Source organism: Pollachius pollachius, assembly GCF_949987615.1.
Source record: "Pollachius pollachius genome assembly, chromosome: 4".
Classification (NCBI taxonomy): Eukaryota; Metazoa; Chordata; class Actinopteri; order Gadiformes; family Gadidae; genus Pollachius; species Pollachius pollachius.
Genome location: NC_136937.1, coordinates 29,984,002 through 30,005,750, shown reverse-complemented (window position 1 = coordinate 30,005,750; position 21,749 = coordinate 29,984,002). Strand labels below are relative to the sequence as shown.

The 21,749-nt window shown below is 42.6% G+C and overlaps 1 protein-coding gene across 1 annotated transcript; it reads left to right on the top strand.

Moving 5' to 3' along the window:
* Positions 1-289: 289 nt before the first annotated feature.
* Positions 290-20,057, top strand: LOC307074986 (NACHT, LRR and PYD domains-containing protein 12-like). The gene is made up of 19 exons (XM_079735438.1): positions 290-419; positions 2,566-2,662; positions 2,779-2,895; positions 2,971-3,087; positions 4,308-4,424; positions 5,642-5,758; positions 6,974-7,090; positions 8,311-8,427; positions 9,591-9,716; positions 9,797-9,910; positions 10,032-10,101; positions 10,245-10,470; positions 11,556-13,341; positions 13,619-13,789; positions 15,064-15,234; positions 16,416-16,583; positions 16,750-16,923; positions 17,089-17,135; positions 17,678-20,057. Exons 2-19 carry the CDS (start codon positions 2,580-2,582, stop codon positions 18,226-18,228), a joined length of 4,389 nt encoding a protein of 1,462 aa, XP_079591564.1. The 5' UTR covers positions 290-419; positions 2,566-2,579; the 3' UTR covers positions 18,229-20,057.
* The last annotated feature ends 1,692 nt before the right edge of the window (positions 20,058-21,749 follow it).

Sequence of the window (21,749 nt, the reverse complement as noted above, 5' to 3'; positions counted from 1 at the left end):
GGGATGCCATCCCCCCTCATCTCGAGTGCTGCATATACCAATACTTTAAAATCAAGGCTATATATATACCAATACTTTAAAATCAAGGCTATGTTAGGGTTATATATTAATATATTAGGGTTATATATTAATATATTAGGGTTATTTTGTCACCTAAATGCACCTACAGGTGCATTTAGGTGTGTATTCGCGTATTTGCCGTTGCAAAAGTATATGGTTATTCGTTGTTATGGCTATGTTTTGGGCGAGGTTTTTGGTTTACGGGGCGGTCTTTAGATTAGCAATCCGATCCGGCCACACGGTAACGAAACTTAAAACTGCGCCTATTTAACAGAACATGACGTGGAAGTACTCTTCCTGAAGACAAAGAACAACAACATATGAACGACATAATCCCACAAGCCCCAAAGCATGATAAGGTGAGTACAACGAATAGAAAAAAGAATGGGATGATTTTTTTACTTGATAAAACAAATGTGTCCTCAAATGCCCTCTGCTTCCGTGGATACGAACGAAAACACACACACACGCACGCACGCACGCACACACACACACACACACACACACACACACACACACACACACACACACACACACACACACACACACACACACACACACACACACACATACCATACTTGACAGACTTTGGGGACTGGGAAAGTCCGCAAAGTCGGGGAGTATGGGGGGGGGGGGGGGGGGGGGGGGACACAAAACAGACACAAAACAAGGAAGCGACACGTACGCGATATGCGCATACCGTTGTTTGTGTTCCGTCTGTCTGAAACCACTCGCATATATTAAATGTCTCTTAAATGAATCAATCACATTTTGATGAGTTTGAGTTTGATATTGCGAGTTTGTTTTGCCATCGAGTAAAGAAAAGTGCGACATCATAAATTCAAGGCACACCTTCAAGCTGTTGTAGTGAAGCCGAGTCCCAATTCGAAAAGTCAAATCTTCTAACCTTTATGCCTCCTTTCCTTAACCTTTGTGGAAAACATCATCGGGTTAAGGAGAATTGAAAAGGTGCTTCCTTTCGAACATAGGAAAAGACCGCACTGTTTAGAAGGAATTCGACTCTGTCACTTGTCCTAACCGACGTCGTTGCGCGACGGCGAGTATTGCTGACCTCTAGCGTCTCTAGCGTGAAACTACAATTTCCCGAAGATGGACTAGGCCTACAACAAGCGTCTTCGATCCATTCGTTCTTGTCGTATTGATTTCAATCAGGTTGTCGCAAACAGTGAGAATCACTGAGGTCGGACTTGGCCAACGGGAATATTTTAGGCCACTTGCATCCCTATGTCTGACTAGGAGTAGAAGGAAATTAAACACTTATACGCTCCGACCAGTCTTCTAAAGTTAAACCTTATACAATATCAACATAAAAGGTCTAGGACTGTGCTGGTTGACACGGAATACAAACCATTAAATATATATTATATCTATATATTTTATATATAGATATAAACACACTCCATCCCTATTTGTAAACCGCCATGTGTAATGTGAACCGTTCACAAAAGCAACCAAAAAATTCACCACCCTTTTCAAGCGATACACACACACACACACACACACACACACACACACACACACACACACACACACACACACACACACACGCACACAAAGGCTGACACACACACACACGCACACAAAGGCTGACACACACACACACACACACAAACACACACACACACACACACACACACACACACACACACACACACACACACACACACACACACACACACACACACACACACACACACACACACACACACACACACACACACACACACAGCAGACTGACCGGTTTTGTAGTAGATGCCGTTTGTGTGATTTTGTGCCCCCTACAGGGCTGCACGCTATGGACTAAAATGTATATCATGGTATGTTAATTTATCTTCTAATTTTGAAATAAATGCTTCTGAAATACTGGTTAGGCAGCAAAACCGCATTAAAAGAAATATCTGAATTTTTCCATTCTTCCATCTCTGAATAACACTAATGTTTAATAGTATGGATTTCTTTCTCCACTTGCTCACAGACGTTGCTCGGATAGTTTTGACATCCCAATTTGGCCTGTGTGCGGGTAACGTGTACCTGGGATCGAGTGTTTTGACCATCTCTTTAAAGCCCTTTCTATCGACATTTTGAAAGGGAATCATGTCCTTACACAGGTAAACAGTGACCGTGTGTGTTATCTCGTTCCACCGCTGGCTTGTTTGGTTCGTAAGGACTGGCTTTGGAAAATGCCTGCGGAAGCGATGTCTGCGGAAGCGATGTCTGTGACAGCTTCATGCTACCAGCGTCTGTCTCGTACGGTGTGGAATGAGGGCTCGTGCAGGGAGCTCTCATGATGACCCTTATCCGGGGGTTACTTCATTGCCCCCGGATACATGACTCCATCTTCTTCAGATAGTTTTGCTGAGTCAGAGAGAGAGATGACGTGCGAATAATATATTTGGAGGAGGATATTAAGTTAGTTATTATTCGTTACATGATTGTGATTTTACCTTCGGTACTCAAATATAATCCACATGTGTATGTTTCAAGGTCTCCAGTTTACTATGGATGAGGCGAGACTGGAGGGGGATCCTACCCCTAAATCCACTCTGTCTTGGGAACATGGCCGCCAGAGCAAAGACCAGAGGTATAAGAGGAAGATCTCTAACTGCCTGTGACTGTTGTCCATCTCAGAGGTCAGCAGTGATATATCATGAGACCTTCATTAGTCTGAGTAAAAGCTGTGTGTGTGTTGTGGTGAAGCCCAGAGCAGCAGGAGAGAGCAGACTTCCCTGGACCCAGCTTTTTCTACTTGAGTGACCTGTTACTTGATACAGATTGTTTGGGGTATGAAGATGGAAATCAGTCTATTGAGAAAAGGTAAGGATTGATCAGAGATGATTAAAAAATACAGCATCTATCAAACATTCATAATCCTGGTTCCTGTTTTTCTAGAAGAATCCAGCAGCAGAGAGCAGACTCCCCCGGACCCAGCTGTGTCTCCATGAAGAGTCACCGCTCTATGGATCACCCTGCTACGTTTAAAGATGGAAATCAGTCTATTGAGAAAAGGTAAGGATTAGGGCCGCAACGATATGCGTATCGAAACCGAAATCGCGACACTCAAAGCCACGAACCTGTCTCGCGGTGCGAGAAGGCAGAAGCGCGACACGCCCTTTCTAACTCTCCGGTCAAATTTTCAGATTGAAATTTGCTGATAATCGGTCTAAATAATAGTCTGCTGACACCGCTCCTCTTATCAATGCCGTAAGTCTGCGACGAGATGCCCTCTCTGTGATGACAGCTCTCCGTGGCTACGGAGGATTGCATTTCTCCACAGCCTGCGAAGTCCTCATATGCGATATAAACGACTTTTATCCAGAGTGGGCCAAGCGCGCAAAAATAGCCTGTGTGATCCCTGTCTCTAGTGTTTTGTGTGCTTTGACTGGCAGTTGGTCTGCTCATAGGTCGGAATGAAGCGGCCACCGATTATTGACAGGATGGGTACTTTATTCTACCGGACTCGTTCGTTTCTTCACTAGACACACACACACACGCTACCGCTCGCTCTCCTCGCTCGTCCACTCACTCGTTGACGTCACTCATGCACACACACACACACGCACACTGCCATTCTCGCACACAAACATACGCTACTCGTAACACTATGCCTCGTTATTGCGAATCAGACATTCATGTTTTTCCCATCTATTTGAAAGTTAAACATGTTGCATTCTATACGGCCTGATTATGTCATTATTTAAGCTACATAGCCTAATAAGAAGCGATGATAGGATATTTGACCGAAAACGAAACCTATGCAGGTCACTTTGACCGGCACCGTTTTTTCTATCGAGAATGCGGGTTAGTGCTACCAAACTATTCAAATTACTATTATTTATTTGACATTAATTTTTCCAAATACGTTAGCCTGAACCACAAAACTAGCTGAGGGTTTTTGCCTACCCGCAAGCATCCTCCAACTGCAATCATCGGTTATTTATTTATTCATTTTGCTATACTTTAATACTATTCTTTCTGTTCAAATCTGTTCAGTGTTCCAAATAATTTGTTATTAAATGGTACATTAAGTTAATTGTTATATAAGTGTTGTTTAAATAAAATGCTTTTTAAATTTAAAAAAATTGTGTATCGAACCGTGGGCCAAAAATATTCATACAAACCGAATCGTGAGTTGGTGTATCATTACAGCCCTAGGAAGGACTGATCAGAGATGATTAAAAAATACAACATCTATCAAACATTCATAATCCTGGTTCCTGTTTTTCTAGAAGAGTCCAGCAGCAGAGAGCAGACTCCCCCGGACCCAGCTGTGTCTCCATGAAGAGTGACCGCTCTATGGATCACCCTGCTACGTTTCAAGATGGAAATCAGTCTATTGAGAAAAGGTAAGGATTAGGGCCGTAACGATACGCGTATCGAAACCGAAATCTCGACACTCAAAGCCACGAACCTGTCTCGCAGTGCGAGAAGGCAGAAGCGCGACACGCCCTTTCTAACTCTCCGGTCAAATTTTCCGATTGAAATTTGCTGATAATCGGTCTAAATAATAGTCTGCTGACACCGCTGCTCTTATCGATGCCGTAAGTCTGCGACGAGATGCCCTCTCTGTGATGACAGCTCTCCGTGGCTACGGAGGATTGCATTTCTCCACAGCCTGCGAAGTCCTCATATGCGATATGAACGACATTTATCCAGAGTGGGCCAAGCGCGCAAAAATAGCCTGTGTGATCCCTGTGTCTAGTGTTTTGTGTGCTTTGACTGGCAGTTGGTCTGCTCATAGGTCGGAATGAAGCGGCCACCGATTATTGACAGGATGGGTACTTTATTCTACCGGACTCGTTCGTTTCTTCACTAGACACACACACACACGCTACCGCTCGCTCTCCTCGCTCGTCCACTCACTCGTTGACGTCACTCATGCACACACACACACACGCACACTGCCATTCTCGCACACACACATACGCTACTCGTAACACTATGCCTCGTTATTGCGAATCAGACGTTCATGTTTTTTCCCATCTATTTGAAAGTTAGGCTATTAAACATGTTGCATTCTATACGGCCTGATTATGTCATTATTTAAGCTACATAGCGATAATAGGATATTTGACAGAAAACAAAACCTATACAAGTCACTTTGACCGGCACCGTTTTTTCTATCGAGAATGCGGGTTAGTGCTACCAAACTATTCAAATTACTATTATTTATTTGACATTAATTTTTCCAAATACGTTAGCCTGAACCACAAAACTAGCTGAGGGTTTTTGCCTACCCGCAAGCATCCTCCAACTGCAATCTATGGTTATTTATTGATTCATTTTGCTATACTTTAATGCTATTCTTTCTGTTCAAATCTGTTCAGTGTTCCAAATAATTTGTTATTGAATGGTACATTAAGTTAATTGTTATATAAGAGATGTTTAAATAAAATGCTTTTTAAATTTAAAAAAATCGTGTATCGAACCGTGGGCCAAAAATATTGATACAAACCGAATCGTGAGTTGGTGTATCATTACAGCCCTAGGAAGGATTGATCAGAGATTATTAAAAAATACAGCATCTATCAAACATTCATAATCCTGGTTCCTGTTTTTCTAGAAGAGTCCAGCAGCAGAGAGCAGACTCCCCTGGACCCAGCTGTGTCTCCATGAAGAGTGACCGGTCTATGGATCACCCTGCTACGTTTAAAGATGGAAATCAGTCTATTGAGAAAAGGTAAGGATTAGGGCCGTAACGATACGCGTATCGAAACCGAAATCGCGACACTCAAAGCCACGAACCTGTCTCGCCGTGCGAGAAGGCAGAAGCGCGACACGCCCTTTCTAACTCTCCGGTCAAATTTTCAGATTGAAATTTGCTGATAATCGGTCTAAATAATAGTCTGCTGACACCGCTGCTCTTATCAATGCCGTAAGTCTGCGACGAGATGCCCTCTCTGTGATGACAGCTCTCCGTGGCTGCGGAGGATTGCATTTCTCCACAGCCTGCGAAGTCCTCATATGCGATATTAACGACATTTATCCAGAGTGGGCCAAGCGCGCAAAAATAGCCTGTGTGATCCCTGTCTCTAGTGTTTTGTGTGCTTTGAGTGGCAGTTGGTCTGCTCATAGGTCGGAATGAAGCGGCCACCGATTATTGACAGGATGGGTACTTTATTCTACCGGACTCGTTTGTTTCTTCACTAGACACACACACACGCTACCGCTCGCTCTCCTCGCTCGTCCACTCACTCGGTGATGACACTCATGCACACACACACACGCACACTGCCATTCTCGCACACACACATACGCTACTCGTAACACTATGCCTCGTTATTGCGAATCAGACATTCATGTTTTTCCCATCTATTTGAAAGTTAAACATGTTGCATTCTATACGGCCTGATTATGTCATTATTTAAGCTACATAGCCTAATAAGAAGCGATGATAGGATATTTGACCCAAAACGAAACCTATGCAGGTCACTTTGACCGGCACCGTTTTTCCTATCGAGAATGCGGGTTAGTGCTACCAAACTATTCAAATTACTATTATTTATTTGACATTAATATTTACAAATACGTTAGCCTGAACCACAAAACTAGTTGAGGGTTTTTGCCTACCCGCAAGCATCCTCCAACTGCAATCATCGGTTATTTATTTATTCATTTTGCTATACTTTAATACTATTCTTTCTGTTCAAATCTGTTCAGTGTTCCAAATAATTTGTTATTAAATGGTACATTAAGTTAATTGTTATATAAGTGTTGTTTAAATAAAATGCTTTTTAATTTAAAAAAATCGTGTATCGAACCGTGGGCCAAAAATATTGATACAAACCGAATCGTGAGTTGGTGTATCATTACAGCCCTAGGAAGGACTGATCAGAGATGATTAAAAAATACAACATCTATCAAACATTCATAATCCTGGTTCCTGTTTTTCTAGAAGAGTCCAGCAGCAGAGAGCAGACTCCCCTGGACCCAGCTGTGTCTCCATGAAGAGTGACCGCTCTATGGATCACCCTGCTACGTTTCAAGATGGAAATCAGTCTATTGAGAAAAGGTAAGGATTAGGGCCGTAACGATACGCGTATCGAAACCGAAATCTCGACACTCAAAGCCACGAACCTGTCTCGCAGTGCGAGAAGGCAGAAGCGCGACACGCCCTTTCTAACTCTCCGGTCAAATTTTCCGATTGAAATTTGCTGATAATCAGTCTAAATAATAGTCTGCTGACACCGCTGCTCTTATCGATGCCGTAAGTCTGCGACGAGATGCCCTCTCTGTGATGACAGCTCTCCGTGGCTACGGAGGATTGCATTTCTCCACAGCCTGCGAAGTCCTCATATGCGATATGAACGACATTTATCCAGAGTGGGCCAAGCGCGCAAAAATAGCCTGTGTGATCCCTGTGTCTAGTGTTTTGTGTGCTTTGACCGGCAATTGGTCTGCTCATAGGTCGAAATGAAGCGGCCACCGATTACTGACAGGATGGGTACTTTATTCTGCCGGACTCGTTTGTTTCTTTACTAGACACACACACGCACACTACCGCTCGCTCTGCTCGCTCGTCCACTCACTCGTTGACGTCACTCACACACACACACACACACGCACACTGCCATTCTCGCACACAGACATACGCTACTCGTAACACTATGCCTCGTTATTGCAAATCAGACGTTCATGTTTTTTCCCATCTATCTGAAAGTTAGGCTATTAAACATGTTGCATTCTATACGGCCTGATTATGTCATTATGTAAGCTACATAGCGATAATAGGATATTTGACGGAAAACGAAACCTATGCAGATCACTTTGACTTGCACCGTTTTTTCTAGCGAGAATGCGGGTTAGTGCTACCAAACTATTCAAATTACTATTTTTATTTGACATTAACATTTCCAAATACGTTAGCCTAAACCACAAAACTAGTTGAGGGTTTTTGCCTACCCGCAAGCATCCTCCAACTGCAATCATCGGTTATTTATTTATTCATTTTGCTATACTTTAATACTATTCTCTCTGTTCAAATCTGTTCACTGTTCTATATAATTTGTTATTAAATGGTACATTAAGTTAATTGTTACATAAGTGTTGTTTAAATAAAATGCTTTTTAAATTTAAAAAATCGTGGGATGTATCGTACCCTGGGACAAAAATATTGATACAAACCGAATCGTGAGTTGCTGTATCATTACAGCCCTAGGAAGGACTGATCAGAGATGATTAAAAAATACAGCATCTATCAAACATTCATAATCCTGGTTCCTGTTTTTCTAGAAGAGTCCAGCAGCAGAGAGCAAACTCCCCCGGACCCAGCTGTGTCTCCATGAAGAGTGACCGCTCTATGGATCACCCTGCTACGTTTAAAGATGGAAATCAGTCTATTGAGAAAATGTAAGGATATGGGCCGTAACGATACGCGTATCGAAACCGAAATCGCGACACTCAAATCCACGAACCTGTCTCGCAGTGCGAGAAGGCAGAAGCGCGACACGCCCTTTCTAACTCTCCGGTCAAATTTTCAGATTGAAATTTGCTGATAATCGGTCTAAATAATAGTCTGCTGACACCGCTGCTCTTATCGATGCCGTAAGTCTGCGACGAGATGCCCTCTCTGTGATGACAGTTCTCCGTGGCTACGGAGGATTGCATTTCTCCACAGCCTGCGAAGTCCTCATATGCGATATGAACGACATTTATCCAGAGTGGGCCAAGCGCGCAAAAATAGCCTGTGCGATCCCTGTCTCTAGTGTTATGTGTGCTTTGACCGGCAGTTGGTCTGCTCATAGGTCGGAATGAAGCGGCCACCGATTATTGACAGGATGGGTACTTTATTCTACCGGACTCGTTCGTTTCTTTACTGGCCACACACACACACACACACTACCGCTCGCTCTCCTCGCTCGTCCACTCACTCGCTGATGTCACTCACGCATGCACACACACACACACACACGCACACTGCCATTCTCGCACACAGACATACGCTACTTGTAACACTATGCCTCGTTATTGCGAATCAGACGTTCATGTTTTTCCCCATCTATTTGAAAGTTAGGCTATTAAACATGTTGCATTCTATACGGCCTGATTATGTTATTATTTAAGCTACATAGCGATAATAGTATATTTGACAGAAAACGAAACCTATACAGGTCACTTTGACCGACACCGTTTTTTCTATCGAGAATGCGGGTTAGTGCTACCAAACTATTCAAATTACTATTATTTATTTGACATTAATATTTCCAAATACGTAAGCCTGAACCACAAAACTAGTTGAGGGTTTTTGCCTACCCGCAAGCATCCTCCAACTGCAATCTATGGTTATTTATTTATTCATTTTGGTACAGTAAGTTAATTGTTATTTAAGTGTTGTTTAAATAAAATGCTTTTTAAATTTAAAAAAATCGTGTATCGAACCGTGGGCCAAAAATATTGATACAAACCGAATCGTGAGTTGGTGTATCATTACAGCCCTAGTAAGGATTGATCAGAGATGATTAAAAAATACAGCATCTATCAAACATTCATAATCCTGGTTCCTGTTTTTCTAGAAGAGTCCAGCAGCAGAGAGCAGACTCCCCTGGACCCAGCTGTGTCTCCATGAAGAGTGACCGCTCTATGGATCACCCTGCTACGTTTCAAGATCGAGGTCGAGGTCAACAACCTGCTAAGAAAAGGTGAGCATTTATCAGATACATTTAAACCTTTACCAATATCTACAAATCCTTACTTCCAGATGGTGTTTTTCTTTTTCTAGGAAGATACAAGAGAGAGCAGACTCCCCTGGACCCAGCTGTGTCTCTATGAAGAATGACCACTCTATGGATCACCCTGCTACGTTTAAAGTTAGACGCCCCTCCAGAGAGGAGAGGTAGGAGTTCCAAACAGACGATGAAAACGGACCAGTTAGTTCTCATTCGACTGTGCTGATACTGATTTTTAGGAGGCAGGAAAAATTCATTAGATCCTGTGTGTTTGTGTGTTCTCAACAGACAACACCAGGAGAGGTCAAAGGTTACCAGTGCTCAGTCTCTACAGCAGCATCAAACAGAGCTGATTAAGGTGTGTAAATGTCCAGCAAGACATTTGACTTCCACATTTGGCTTCCCTCTTTAGAACAGCGGCAAGTTAATCTAGGACAGATGCTTCCTATTTCCCCAGTTAGTTCCGGGTAAAGTTATCATCAATGTTTTTTTCTGTTCCAGAGGGCTGAGGAGAACGCACACACTTTTCTAGACAAGGAGCTGAAGAAGCTCTGGAGGGTTCTCTTCCCAGATCACCCACAATATTCAGAGAGTCAGAGGGAGGAGGTGGAGTTGGATTTGAAGAAAGAGGAGCAGAGGAGGCGCGCCATAGAGGGAGTAATAGGCATTGCAAAGTTCTGCCTGATGGAGATGAACCAGGAGGAACTGGCCGACACACTGTGGGGCGGTAAGAGACACGTAATTGGAAAGGCAGAAGAGTCTTGCTTCGAAAAGAGAAGAGAGACTTATTTGAAGAACAGTGAGAGACCTCTGTAACAACAAATTGTGCGTTCTTGTGTATGAAGTACAGCTAGAGTTCTCAACAGCTTGATTCTTTATTATTCAATTGTTCCTATATCTATAGAAGCCTTATTAAAAAAATGTTTGATCCCAGCCGTGGGTTGGCTGCAGAGTGGACCGAGTCGCGGCACATTTTATCGGGATAGATATTAATATGGATTTATTGTGCAGCCCTTCTTTGGACTATTTAAAGCCATTTTGAACAGCAAGGATAACATAAGGGCTTTTCTTCCACCCAGTGACATTTCAGCACGTTAACCAGGAAGAATTCTTACGGGAAAGTGAATGAAGTGAAGTGTGGACGTCAGCACTGGGTTAGGGCAGAGATGTTTGTTCATTTCAAACTTACTGTCATAATGTGAGATTTCTAAATTTCTAACTTTTCATGTGGAGATACATTTCCTCTTGCAGATGAAATGGTTTGATCCAGATATGTAGGTTTATTGTGGAGTTATCAGGTCAAATAGTTTGATCCAGATATGTAGGTTTATCGTGGGGGGTATAAGGTCAAATAGTGATATATCTGGTTATGGTAGGGCTATCGTGTTAAATGGTTTAATCCAGGTAGGTTGGGTAGGCTATCTGAGGGGTCTACTGAATGACTCGCGCTATGAACATTTACCTTCACTATTGAATTTACGTGGAACGTAAAATGTCTGCTTACACTACAACCCCTAACCCGCCAATAACGCACTCAATGAAAATGTTCTGCACAATCACACAAATCCAGGCTAAACTACTTGGGTACATTGCAGGAGAACCCTGGTCTTTCAGTAGACCTTCAAGATAGCCTGCATGTAGAAATGTTACACTGACGTGATTGTTTTTCTGTATTTCCAGAAAATAATTAAGTCTTGAAATCATTTTGTACAAGCATACAACACACATCTAATGAATAATTTATAATACTATAAATAATATAATGCCTGTGAAATATAATTTAGAATATGTCCTCTGTTTTTTCTGATTTAGGAACTGTTGTTGTCGAGTGCCAACGTAAAATCAAGTCTCATATAAAGAAGAAGTTCAGGTCTGTGTTTGAAGGAATCGCTAAAGTAGGACAGTCAACAGGTCTGAATGAATTCTACACAGAGCTCTTCATCACAGAGAGAGGCAGTGGAGAGGTCAACAAGGAACATGAGGTCATACTGATTGAAACAGCTTCCTGGAAAACAGCAAAGGAGGAAACACCAATAAAATGTGAAGACATCTTTAAACCCTTACCTTGGCAAGATCAACCAATCAGAACAATAATGACAACTGGGGTGGCTGGCATTGGTAAAACTGTCTTGACTCACAAGTTCACTCTGGACTGGGCTGAAAGCAAAGCCAACCACGACATACACTTCACATTTACCTTCACTTTCAGAGAGCTGAATTTACTGCAAGGGAAAAAGTTTAGCTTGGTGGAACTTATTCATCACTTCTTTATTGAAACCAAAGAAGCAAGAATCTGCAGATACGATCAGTTCCAAGTCGTCCTCATTTTGGATGGTCTGGATGAATGTCGACTTCCTCTGGACTTCCAGAGCAACCAGATCTGGACTGATGTTACAAAGCCAACCTCAGTAGATGTGCTGCTGACCAACCTCATCAGGGGCCACCTGCTTCCCTCCGCTCACATCTGGATAACCGCGCGCCCTGCAGCAGCCAATCAGATCCCTGCTGAGTGTGTTGACAAGGTGACAGAAGTAAGAGGGTTTACCGACCCACAGAAGGAGGAGTACTTCAGGAAGAGATATAGCGATCAGATACTGGCCACAAAAATCATCTCCCATGTCAAGGCATCACGAAGCCTCCACATCATGTGTCACATCCCAATCTTCTGTTGGATCATTGCTACAGTTCTGGAGGACTTATTCAAAACATCTGAGGGACGAGAAGAGATGCCCAAGACCGTGACTCAGATGTACAGTCACTTCCTGAGGGTTCAGTCCATACAGGGGGACAGGAAGTATCATGGGAGGGCTGAACAAAGTCGATACTGGAGTTCAGAGAGCAAGGAGACCATTGTTTCTCTTGGAAAACTGGCCTTTAACCAGCTGGAGAAAGGCAACCTGATCTTCTACAAGGCAGACCTGGTAGAGTGTGACATCGATATCAGAGCAGCCTCAGTTTACTCAGGGGTGTTCACCCAGATCTTTAAAGAGGAGCGTGGTCTGTACCAGGACAAGGTGTTCTGCTTTGTCCATCTGAGCATCCAGGAGTTTCTGGCTGCCCTATATTACGTTCTGTCCTTCCTTGACATTGGTGTCAATCCACTCTCGGAAGAAAAACGAAACTCCAGGGAAGATGACCTCCTCCTCCTCTACCAGAAAGTTGTGGACAAGGCCTTACAGAGTGAGAACGGACACCTGGACCTGTTCCTCCGCTTCCTCCTGGGCCTCTCTCTGGAGACCAATCAGATTATCCTAAAAGGTCTGTTGGGAAGGACAGGAAGTGGTCCACTGACCAATCAGAGAACAGTCGATTACATAAAGCAGAAGATAGGTGGAGATCTCTCTCCAGAGAGAAGCATCAATCTGTTCCACTGTCTGAATGAGCTGAACGACCCTTCTCTAGTGAAGGAGATCCAACAGTCCCTGACATCAGGAAGTCTCTCCACAGAAGATCTCTCCTCTGCTCAGTGGTCAGCTCTGGTCTTCATCTTACTGTCATCAGAAGAGGAGCTGGACGTGTTTGACCTGAAGAAATACTCTGCTTCAGAGAAGGGTCTTCTGAGGCTGATACCAGTGTTGAAAGCCTCCAAAACATCTCTGTAAGTTCACAAAAAAATGTATAACGATACACACATTGTAATGTAGATAATGCTATAATATAGAAGTAATAATAGTATACAAAATGTCTCTATAGGTTTACTAATATGTATTACAATGCACACAACACAATATACATAACACAAGAATAAAGAATATAAAAGTAAATTATATTCTCAGAGTTCTTTTCAAAGACTATTATTTAAAATAATATTTTACATCTAAAACGTACATCCATATTACAATTAAACTTACATGTTCTGTTTATTTTGTGTTAAGGCTGAATGGCTGTGAGCTGTCAGAGAGATGCTGTGAAGCTCTGGCCGCAGTTCTCTTCTTCAACTCTAGTTTGAGAGAGCTGGACCTGAGTTTCAATGCTCTGCGGGATTCAGGAGTGAAGCTGCTCTCTGGTGGACTGAGGAGTCCACACTGTAAACTGGAAACTCTCAGGTCAGTTTTACTCAATGTGTAAACAGTGACACAAGGTTCCATATCAGAAGACAATTAAAACTTAAACTTAACTACCGGCCCCTTGTTTGAGAATGTCCTAAATTACGTCTAAATATATAATTGCATAACTCAGTACATGTGATGACCACATTCTGCCTGTGGTATTATTTGAAATGTTACTCCTTGTTGTTAAGGGGAATACATATACAAATACATCCATATGCTTGCAAACTTTCCATTATAAATATAAATATCAACACACAATATAGTAATAGTGCCCCCCCCCAACACACACACACACACACACACACACACACACACACACACACACACACACACACACACACACACACACACACACACACACACACACACAAACGGTCCCCCATGTAATTGACGGTGGTAGATATAAATCCACAAAAATTAACAGTTCTTATAGGGATACTTCACCGATGGAGATATGAAGGTGATATGAAGTAAATTATTCTATGTATTATAAATGTGCAAAAAAAAATTAAATCAATTCATCCTAGCCTGAGAAAAGGCAGAAAGTGTCTCTCTGTCTCAAAAGTAAGACATCCTCCAACTACCACAGTGCATTGCGCTCGCTGCACCGCCCGCCTGTTTCCGTTTGGAAGGTGAAGGACCCATTATACTACTGCGAGTGGTAGCGCGAGCAAACTTTGTGAAAACGTATCCCGGTAATACGTTGACTAGTTTAGACTTCTGCTGTGTAATGTAAGCATTACACAGACTTCAAGCTAACGTAACGTAGCCTATGCTCTGCCAATAAGATCGGCTACTTTTGGATAACTACATTGTCACGTTCCCTGGGACTCAAAACTATTATAGCCAATGTGTTAGTGAAAAAAAACAACACTTACTCTATGCTCAGACGTGTTTCTCCCGGCGGGCTTTGGCTGGCGTTTCCAGTTCACTTTCTGGGTCCGGAAATATGTATCCAATACCCAACTGTTCAGATGAGGCATAAAGCCTGGGTGAGAGGTTACACACATGACCCCGTCCTCCCCAGATTCAGCCATTTATTCTAGATGAAACTGGCGTCGCTGAAATTCACTGACTGTCCCGGAAAAAAAAATCGCTGAAGACTGGGTTAGACCGAGGGGAAAAAAACTTTTCTTCTATTTCAATAGCGATTTTATAATGATAGAACGCCGGTTCTGAATCAGTAAAGTATCCTTTTAATAAATAAACTAAATACATCATTTTCATTGGAATAAAAACACATTTCTATCCTGTTTTTTTGTGTGAAGGCTGAATGGCTGTAAGCTCTCAGAGAGATGCTGTGAAGCTCTGGCCTCAGTTCTCCCCCTCAACTCTAGTCTGAGAGAGCTGGACCTGAGTAGAAATGATCTGCAGGATTCAGGAGTGAAGATGCTCTCTGATGGACTTCGGAGTCCACTCTGTACACTGGAAACTCTCAGGTGCGCTACAATTCAACAATTCAATGTGCTAATCAGCTATAACCCTGATGGCCACATTCATGACTCTGGTATCATTGGAAAGTTACACCTTGTAGTTCAGGTAGATATTCTTGTTCATCGTTATGCTTGCAATGTTTAATTATAAATACAAATATGAACACAAAATATCATTAAAGTGCCCCCCCACAGTCCCCCGTATACCGTAAAAGAGTAAAACAGATTTGAAGCCATAAAGTTCACAGCTCAAATCTTTTTTGCCATGACAGTAGAATGTGTACATTATATTCTAAGTTTGTTCCTGAATGTGGTTTATGTTTTATTACATTCTTATTCTAGTTATTATCATGTAGTCAGCAGGTAAAGCTATCTTTAGAGTTCAGCAAAGTTCAATAACAGCCTTTTCCTAAAACTTTTTTTGGGAAGAACATTTTTTAATCTTTTAGGGGAATTTTATACATGTTGTTAAACATGGCTCTTCCAACAACTTTTTTTGCAAAGATTTGTTTTTTGTCTTTTTAGGGGAATTTTAATTCATGTTGTTAAACATGCGTCTTCGTAAAACTTTTTTGGGGAAGAACTTTTTTTAGTCCCCCGCTCGCCACAACTTCTCTTCTCTGGCTGCAACTGACCAGTGAAAGCACCACCGTGTATAGAACCCCAGAATAATTTAATACATATTATCAACTGACCAGTGAAAGCACCACCATGTATAGAACCCCAGAAGACTTTAATACATATCCACTGACTAGTGAAAGCACCACCATGTTTTTTTCAAATTAATGATTTCTTTAGTAAGTAGCCATGAAATAAGTGGGATTTTTTACTATATCGCAGATAAACGTTATGAACCTGACTTATGAACTGAAGTGTGGGCACCATCATGTCAATAAAATCCTGGGGAGAACCCTAGAACACTTTAATAAATGTGATTATTGGTATCATTATTATCGCCACCATTTGGTTTAAAGTCTGCCAGCACTGCTGATTTATGACATCTTGACAACAGCTCTGTCGTTCTTGCCAATTCTAACACAGGAAGCAAGGTGTCAAAATGGTACCGAAGTATTTGAATAATGTTCTAATGTTGAAATACAGAACAAATGATGGATAGTTTGGCTACTAAAGTATTGGGGACAAGCCCCACAAAGTTCCTAACATGTTCATATTTATTTTGCGTGAAGACTCAATGGCTGTAATCTGTCGGAGAGATGCTGTGAAGTTTTGGCCTCAGTACTCAGCTCCTCTAGTCTGAGAGAGCTGGACCTGAGTACCAATGATCTGCAGGATTCAGGAGTGAAGCTGCTCTCTGCTGGACTGGGGAGTCCTCTCTGTACACTGGAAACTCTCAGGTCAGTTTTACTCAATGTGCAAACAGTTACAATGCAAGGTTACATAACAGAAGAGTTTCAAAGGATTGACATCTATGAAAGTTACAATTCAAATATGTAATACTCTTTAGAATTCAGATTGAACAAAGTGTGTGTGTGCGTGCGTGCGTGTGTGTGGTGCGCGTAGGTTGTCTGGCTGCCTGGTCACACAGGAAGGCTGTGCTTCTCTGGCCTCAGCTCTGAGCTCCAACCCCTCCCATCTGAGAGAGCTGGACCTGAGCTACAATCACCCAGGAGACTCAGGAGTTACGCTGCTCTCTGCTGGACTGGAGGATCCACGCTGGAGACTGAACACTCTCAGGTATGGAGAGGACAGCTCCCCACTCAGGGACAAAGTCTCCTACAAGGATTCAACCACCTGCTATATTAAATGGTTTAAATGTAGAAAGCTATGGGACAGCAGATTTTGAATGTGATGATACCATGTTTAAAGACAATATGCTTCTCTCCCTTTGTTTACCCCCAGTGTGGAGAACAGTGGAGTGTGGAGGCTGAAACCAGCACTAAAGAAGTGTAAGTTACTGTTTAGTTTGATTCATCACAACACACACCAACTCTTTAGATGGAAATGCCATCCACAAAGCAAACAATTAAGCTTACTTGTATAAAATCCAACAGGTGTTATTATTTTCACACTATTATTTATTATTGTGATGATTATTAGACATAATCATACAATAATCATGAGACTAACAGTATTAATAATAGTTATAATAGTGTTTATTTGATTTTAGAAAAACTACTATTGTTCAATTATTATCCTCATTATTATGCTTATTTATTATTATAAATACAATTTTTGTTAATAATAACATCAATATAATGACACATTTATATTTCATATTGCTCCTATAATCACAATACCTTCTAAATATGAATGCGTTCCACCCCCGCCTAGTATCCGATGATAGTTTCTATGTACTTCATCCAGAAGTAATCAAGACAACAGTACTTGTCATCAGCAATACTCTTGTTTTGAATACTTCTTGACTAGATGAGGATGAGGATGATGAATAATGGGATAGCAGCCTCATCATGTCTTGTTCTCCCGTCAGATGCCTGTGAGCTCACACTGGACCTAAACACAGCCTACAGACGACTCTCTCTCTCTAAGGACAAAAGAAAGGTGACGTGGACAAAAAAGGACAAGGTGCCTCCTCATCGCCCAGAGAGATTTGACTACTGTGAGCAGGTGTTGTGTAGAGAGGGTCTGACTGGGCGCTGTTACTGGGAGGCAGAGTGGAAAGGAGTGGTTCTGATAGGAGTGACATACAGAGGGATCAGAAGGAGAGGAGTGGGCGCGGACAGCGAGCTTGGAGGAAACGACAAGTCCTGGAGTCTTCATTGTTCTAATGATGGTTACTCTGCCCGGTACAACGACAGAAGTACATCCAGACGTCTCCCCCCTGCTGGCTCTAACAGAGTAGGAGTGTATCTGGACCAGCCTGCTGGCACTCTGTCCTTCTACAGAGTGACCCCGGCTGTAGCAGGGTCCTTAAAGACACTGACACTCATCCACACCTTCCAGTCCAAATTCACCGAGGACCTCCTCCCTGGGCTAGGTATATCGGGTGAAGGTTCCTCAGTGTCTCTGTGTCGGCTGTAGTGACACGCACACACCCACCCACGCACGTGGGTGTCATCTTAAGAGCAGCAAGGCTCAGACGGGTTTCACAAAGAATCGCTATTTCTATATTATCTCGGGCCGGATTGTCTGCTCGCTCCTATAATCATGATAGCTTTTCCTGAATCCATTGTGTCCATTGGTCTTGCCAGCAGTCAGACCAATGGGGACCCTGCTTTAGCTGGATCTCTGAAGCTAAGCAGGTGTGGGCTTGGTTAGTTCTTGGATGGGAGACCAACTGGGAACACTGAGTTGCTGCTGAAAGTGGTGTCGGTTGGTGGCCAGTAGGTGGCACTCTTCCCTCTGGCCCAAACATCCATCCCGATGCCCCAGTGCAGTGACGAGGACACTGTGCTGGGGAAGGTCCTTCGGAGGAGACGTAAAACCGAGGTCCTGACTCACTGAGGTCATTAAAGATCCCAGGGCACTTTTCGCAAAGAGTGGGGAATTCCCCGGGGTCCTGGCTAAAGCTGCCCAACCAGGCTCATTCAATCTGGCCCCCTAATCATCCCCCTGTATAATTGGCTGATTCATTAATTCCCTCACTCTCCACCTCAAGCTTGTGGTTGGTGAGCATTCTGGCGCCGATTGGCTGCCGTGCATCACCCATGTGGGTGCTACACATTGGTGGATAGGGAGGTCCCCCCTTCATTGTAAAGCGCCTTGGGTGACTTGAAAAGCGCTATATCAATGTAAAGTTAATTTCATTTAATTTCATGTATATGAATGAATTCCACCCCTGTCTCGTATCCGTCGGTAGATTATAATCCCAGCCCTAGGACTTGTTACTCAAATTGTGTATTTTTCGTATTTTATTCAATCCGTGCTTGCTGTGGGGTTTAAGTCTTATTTTTATGAACCTGTAAATATCGTGTGTAACGATGCAGAGTCCAGTGTTTGTTTTCTTTTTAGTTGTTTCTAATAACCAGTCTTTTAGTTCAAGTTTTTGTATACTTATGTTAAGTTGTGTACTGTGTGAGTACTCCTGTTACCTATTTTTATCTTGCTGTTGGACTTTTTGTATGTGACAGTCGTTTCTTCTTGGAATAACGTGATTTCATTTATTACGTCAATACACTTATTTTTCTAGAAGCGCGGTAGCTTTAGGTTGGCACACACACATAGTAATAGTAATTAAGTAGTAAGTGTAACTGTCATTGTGAAAAGCGAGGGTCTCATTTCCCCAGATCCTACCATTTAGCCCTGTTTACCTTTGCATACACACATAGCACCACACTACAAACAACCACACACCACAGTTTAATCCACTTCATTTATTTAAACAACATGATACATAATTCACACAGTTAACCATACATTCATTTGTTTTGCAAAACACAACGCTCCAATACAACTACCCTTCTTCCTGTCCATCCGGCAAACTGGTCCATGGGGAACGCGTGTCGCATGGGAACCAGGGCTTTATTTTCTGTTCCGGGACAGTTTATTTGGTTTGCTAATGGTAGCGTTTGTGCTTCTGAGTGTCGTTGTTATAGTTGGTTTGATTTATGTCAATGACTGTGTTGTGTGTGTATATATTTGTATGCATCGTTTAATGAAGATATAGTGTTGGGGCTATTTTTTTGGTGGCGTTTGATGATTGATCATGGTTGTATTGATGTGTCACCTATCCAAGTGGGCTCTCCCAATTGGCCTCTGATTGGTAGGCTTATTTAATGGGAAGACTGGGTGAGGGAAAGAAAAAAGGTGGTAATTTCATATGCAACAGCTTGATGAGAGGCTGTATTCTTTTGTTTGACTTTGACTTGCACATTTTTGGAACTGTAAATAAACCAGCACCTTAAACTCTCTGAGCCGCCTCCTGCTTTCTACAAGTTCACTCCTTGGGTGCGTCCCGTCCCGCATGTGAGTTGGGGGTTCAATACCTCTTTCTCACAGTCATCATTAAAGATATGCTGTAATATACTTGTAATATAACAATTCCAGTTCAAAGATTTAAAGATAATAGAAAATAAAAGCTTTCAACTATAGCTCCTCCCTGCCTTGGTACCTCCTTCATTGTTTTCCTTATTAGTTCCCTTCATCTCTTTTTGTTTCCTTGCTTACTTCCCTTTGAAAGAGGTACCCAAAGTGCCAAGCAGTGGGCCAAAAGCGCTCCTTTAAACGGTCAAATCCCTTTCATCACTCACCTCAGCAATGGAGCTCTCACTGTCCTGGATTCTTCCCCTGCCTCACTCTCAAGCTAGATGTCAAGAGGGGTGGTGGAGTGATAATTACCTATTGAGCAGCTTATATTATTTCACATTGATAGTCATACTGAATCTAAATACAACTGAAATACCAGGCTGGGACATTGCAAATTAGGCTACCCAAAGTTCCAAGCAGTAAGCCCAGAATTCTATCTGATGGGGAAGCAACAACAAACAATTTTGTGACCCCAGTTTATGCATGGGCCAGCCAGGCTATTAACTGTCAAAACGGGGAGCCCCTGGCCATTACAAGGGACTCAGCTGTAAGCTAACTGAAGTTAACTGATTAGTACCAGTGATTACTTACTTCCCTCTTCCTTAGAGAGTTTTTTTCCTTCTGTCCACGTTGTCTGGGGGAGAACAAACCAAAAAATAAACCAGTCTGGTCTATAGTAACGGGTTAAAACGAGCCTCCCTCCGGCTCTTTTCACCATCTTGCTAATGTTAGCAACGTTAGCGCTTCTTAAAAGTTGGCTTACCAAACCGAGAGGCTGCTGTCAGTCAGTAAAGTGACTTTGTAACAAAAACAAAGTTTTCGTTAAGTTAACAATTTCCTGAACACTTTGTGGTGTCAGTGTCACCCACCTTAATCTACCTGGCATCAGGGCATCAATGACTAGCTACTACCGTTACCAGCGGTGTGTGTGTGTGTGTGTGTGTGTGTGTGTGTGTGTGTGTGTGTGTGTGTGTGTGCGTGCGTGTGTGCGCGTGCTCGCACGTGTGCTGTGAGGCTGTCTGCCTGGGTGAGATGCAGCAGTGAAAACGTGGTATGGGTTTCATTGATTTGGGCATTCTCTCAATAAGCAAGCGGAATGGATTTGATAATCAAGCACTGACGGAGGAGGCGGAGAAGAGCGCCGAATGGATAGACCAGGGGGCCGTATTACAAGAAACTTCCTAACTCGAAAATCCTATCTTATCTGTTTGGTAACTATGGTAACAAGGGTTATGATCCGAATTTAGGAAAGAAGTCATCACAGAACGGCCGATCCTAAAGTCAGGGTTCTTATCTTAACTCCAGATAGGAAATGTGGTCTCTCCAGGCACTGTGTGTAATGCGTGACAAACCATAATGTGTACAAAACACAGTTTTTCTATTAAAGACAGCCTCCTTGAGTGACTCCTACAAACACTAAATAATGAGCGTTATCATGCGTATCATCAAACAATCCTCTAAGTGGCTCTCATTGCATGGTGTGGCAACAGGGGGGCGCCCAACCACCTTTGTGGTATTGTAACCAATAAACAGAATTTACTCGGGTTGTGATAGCAGTTTACTATCGATCCAGTTTT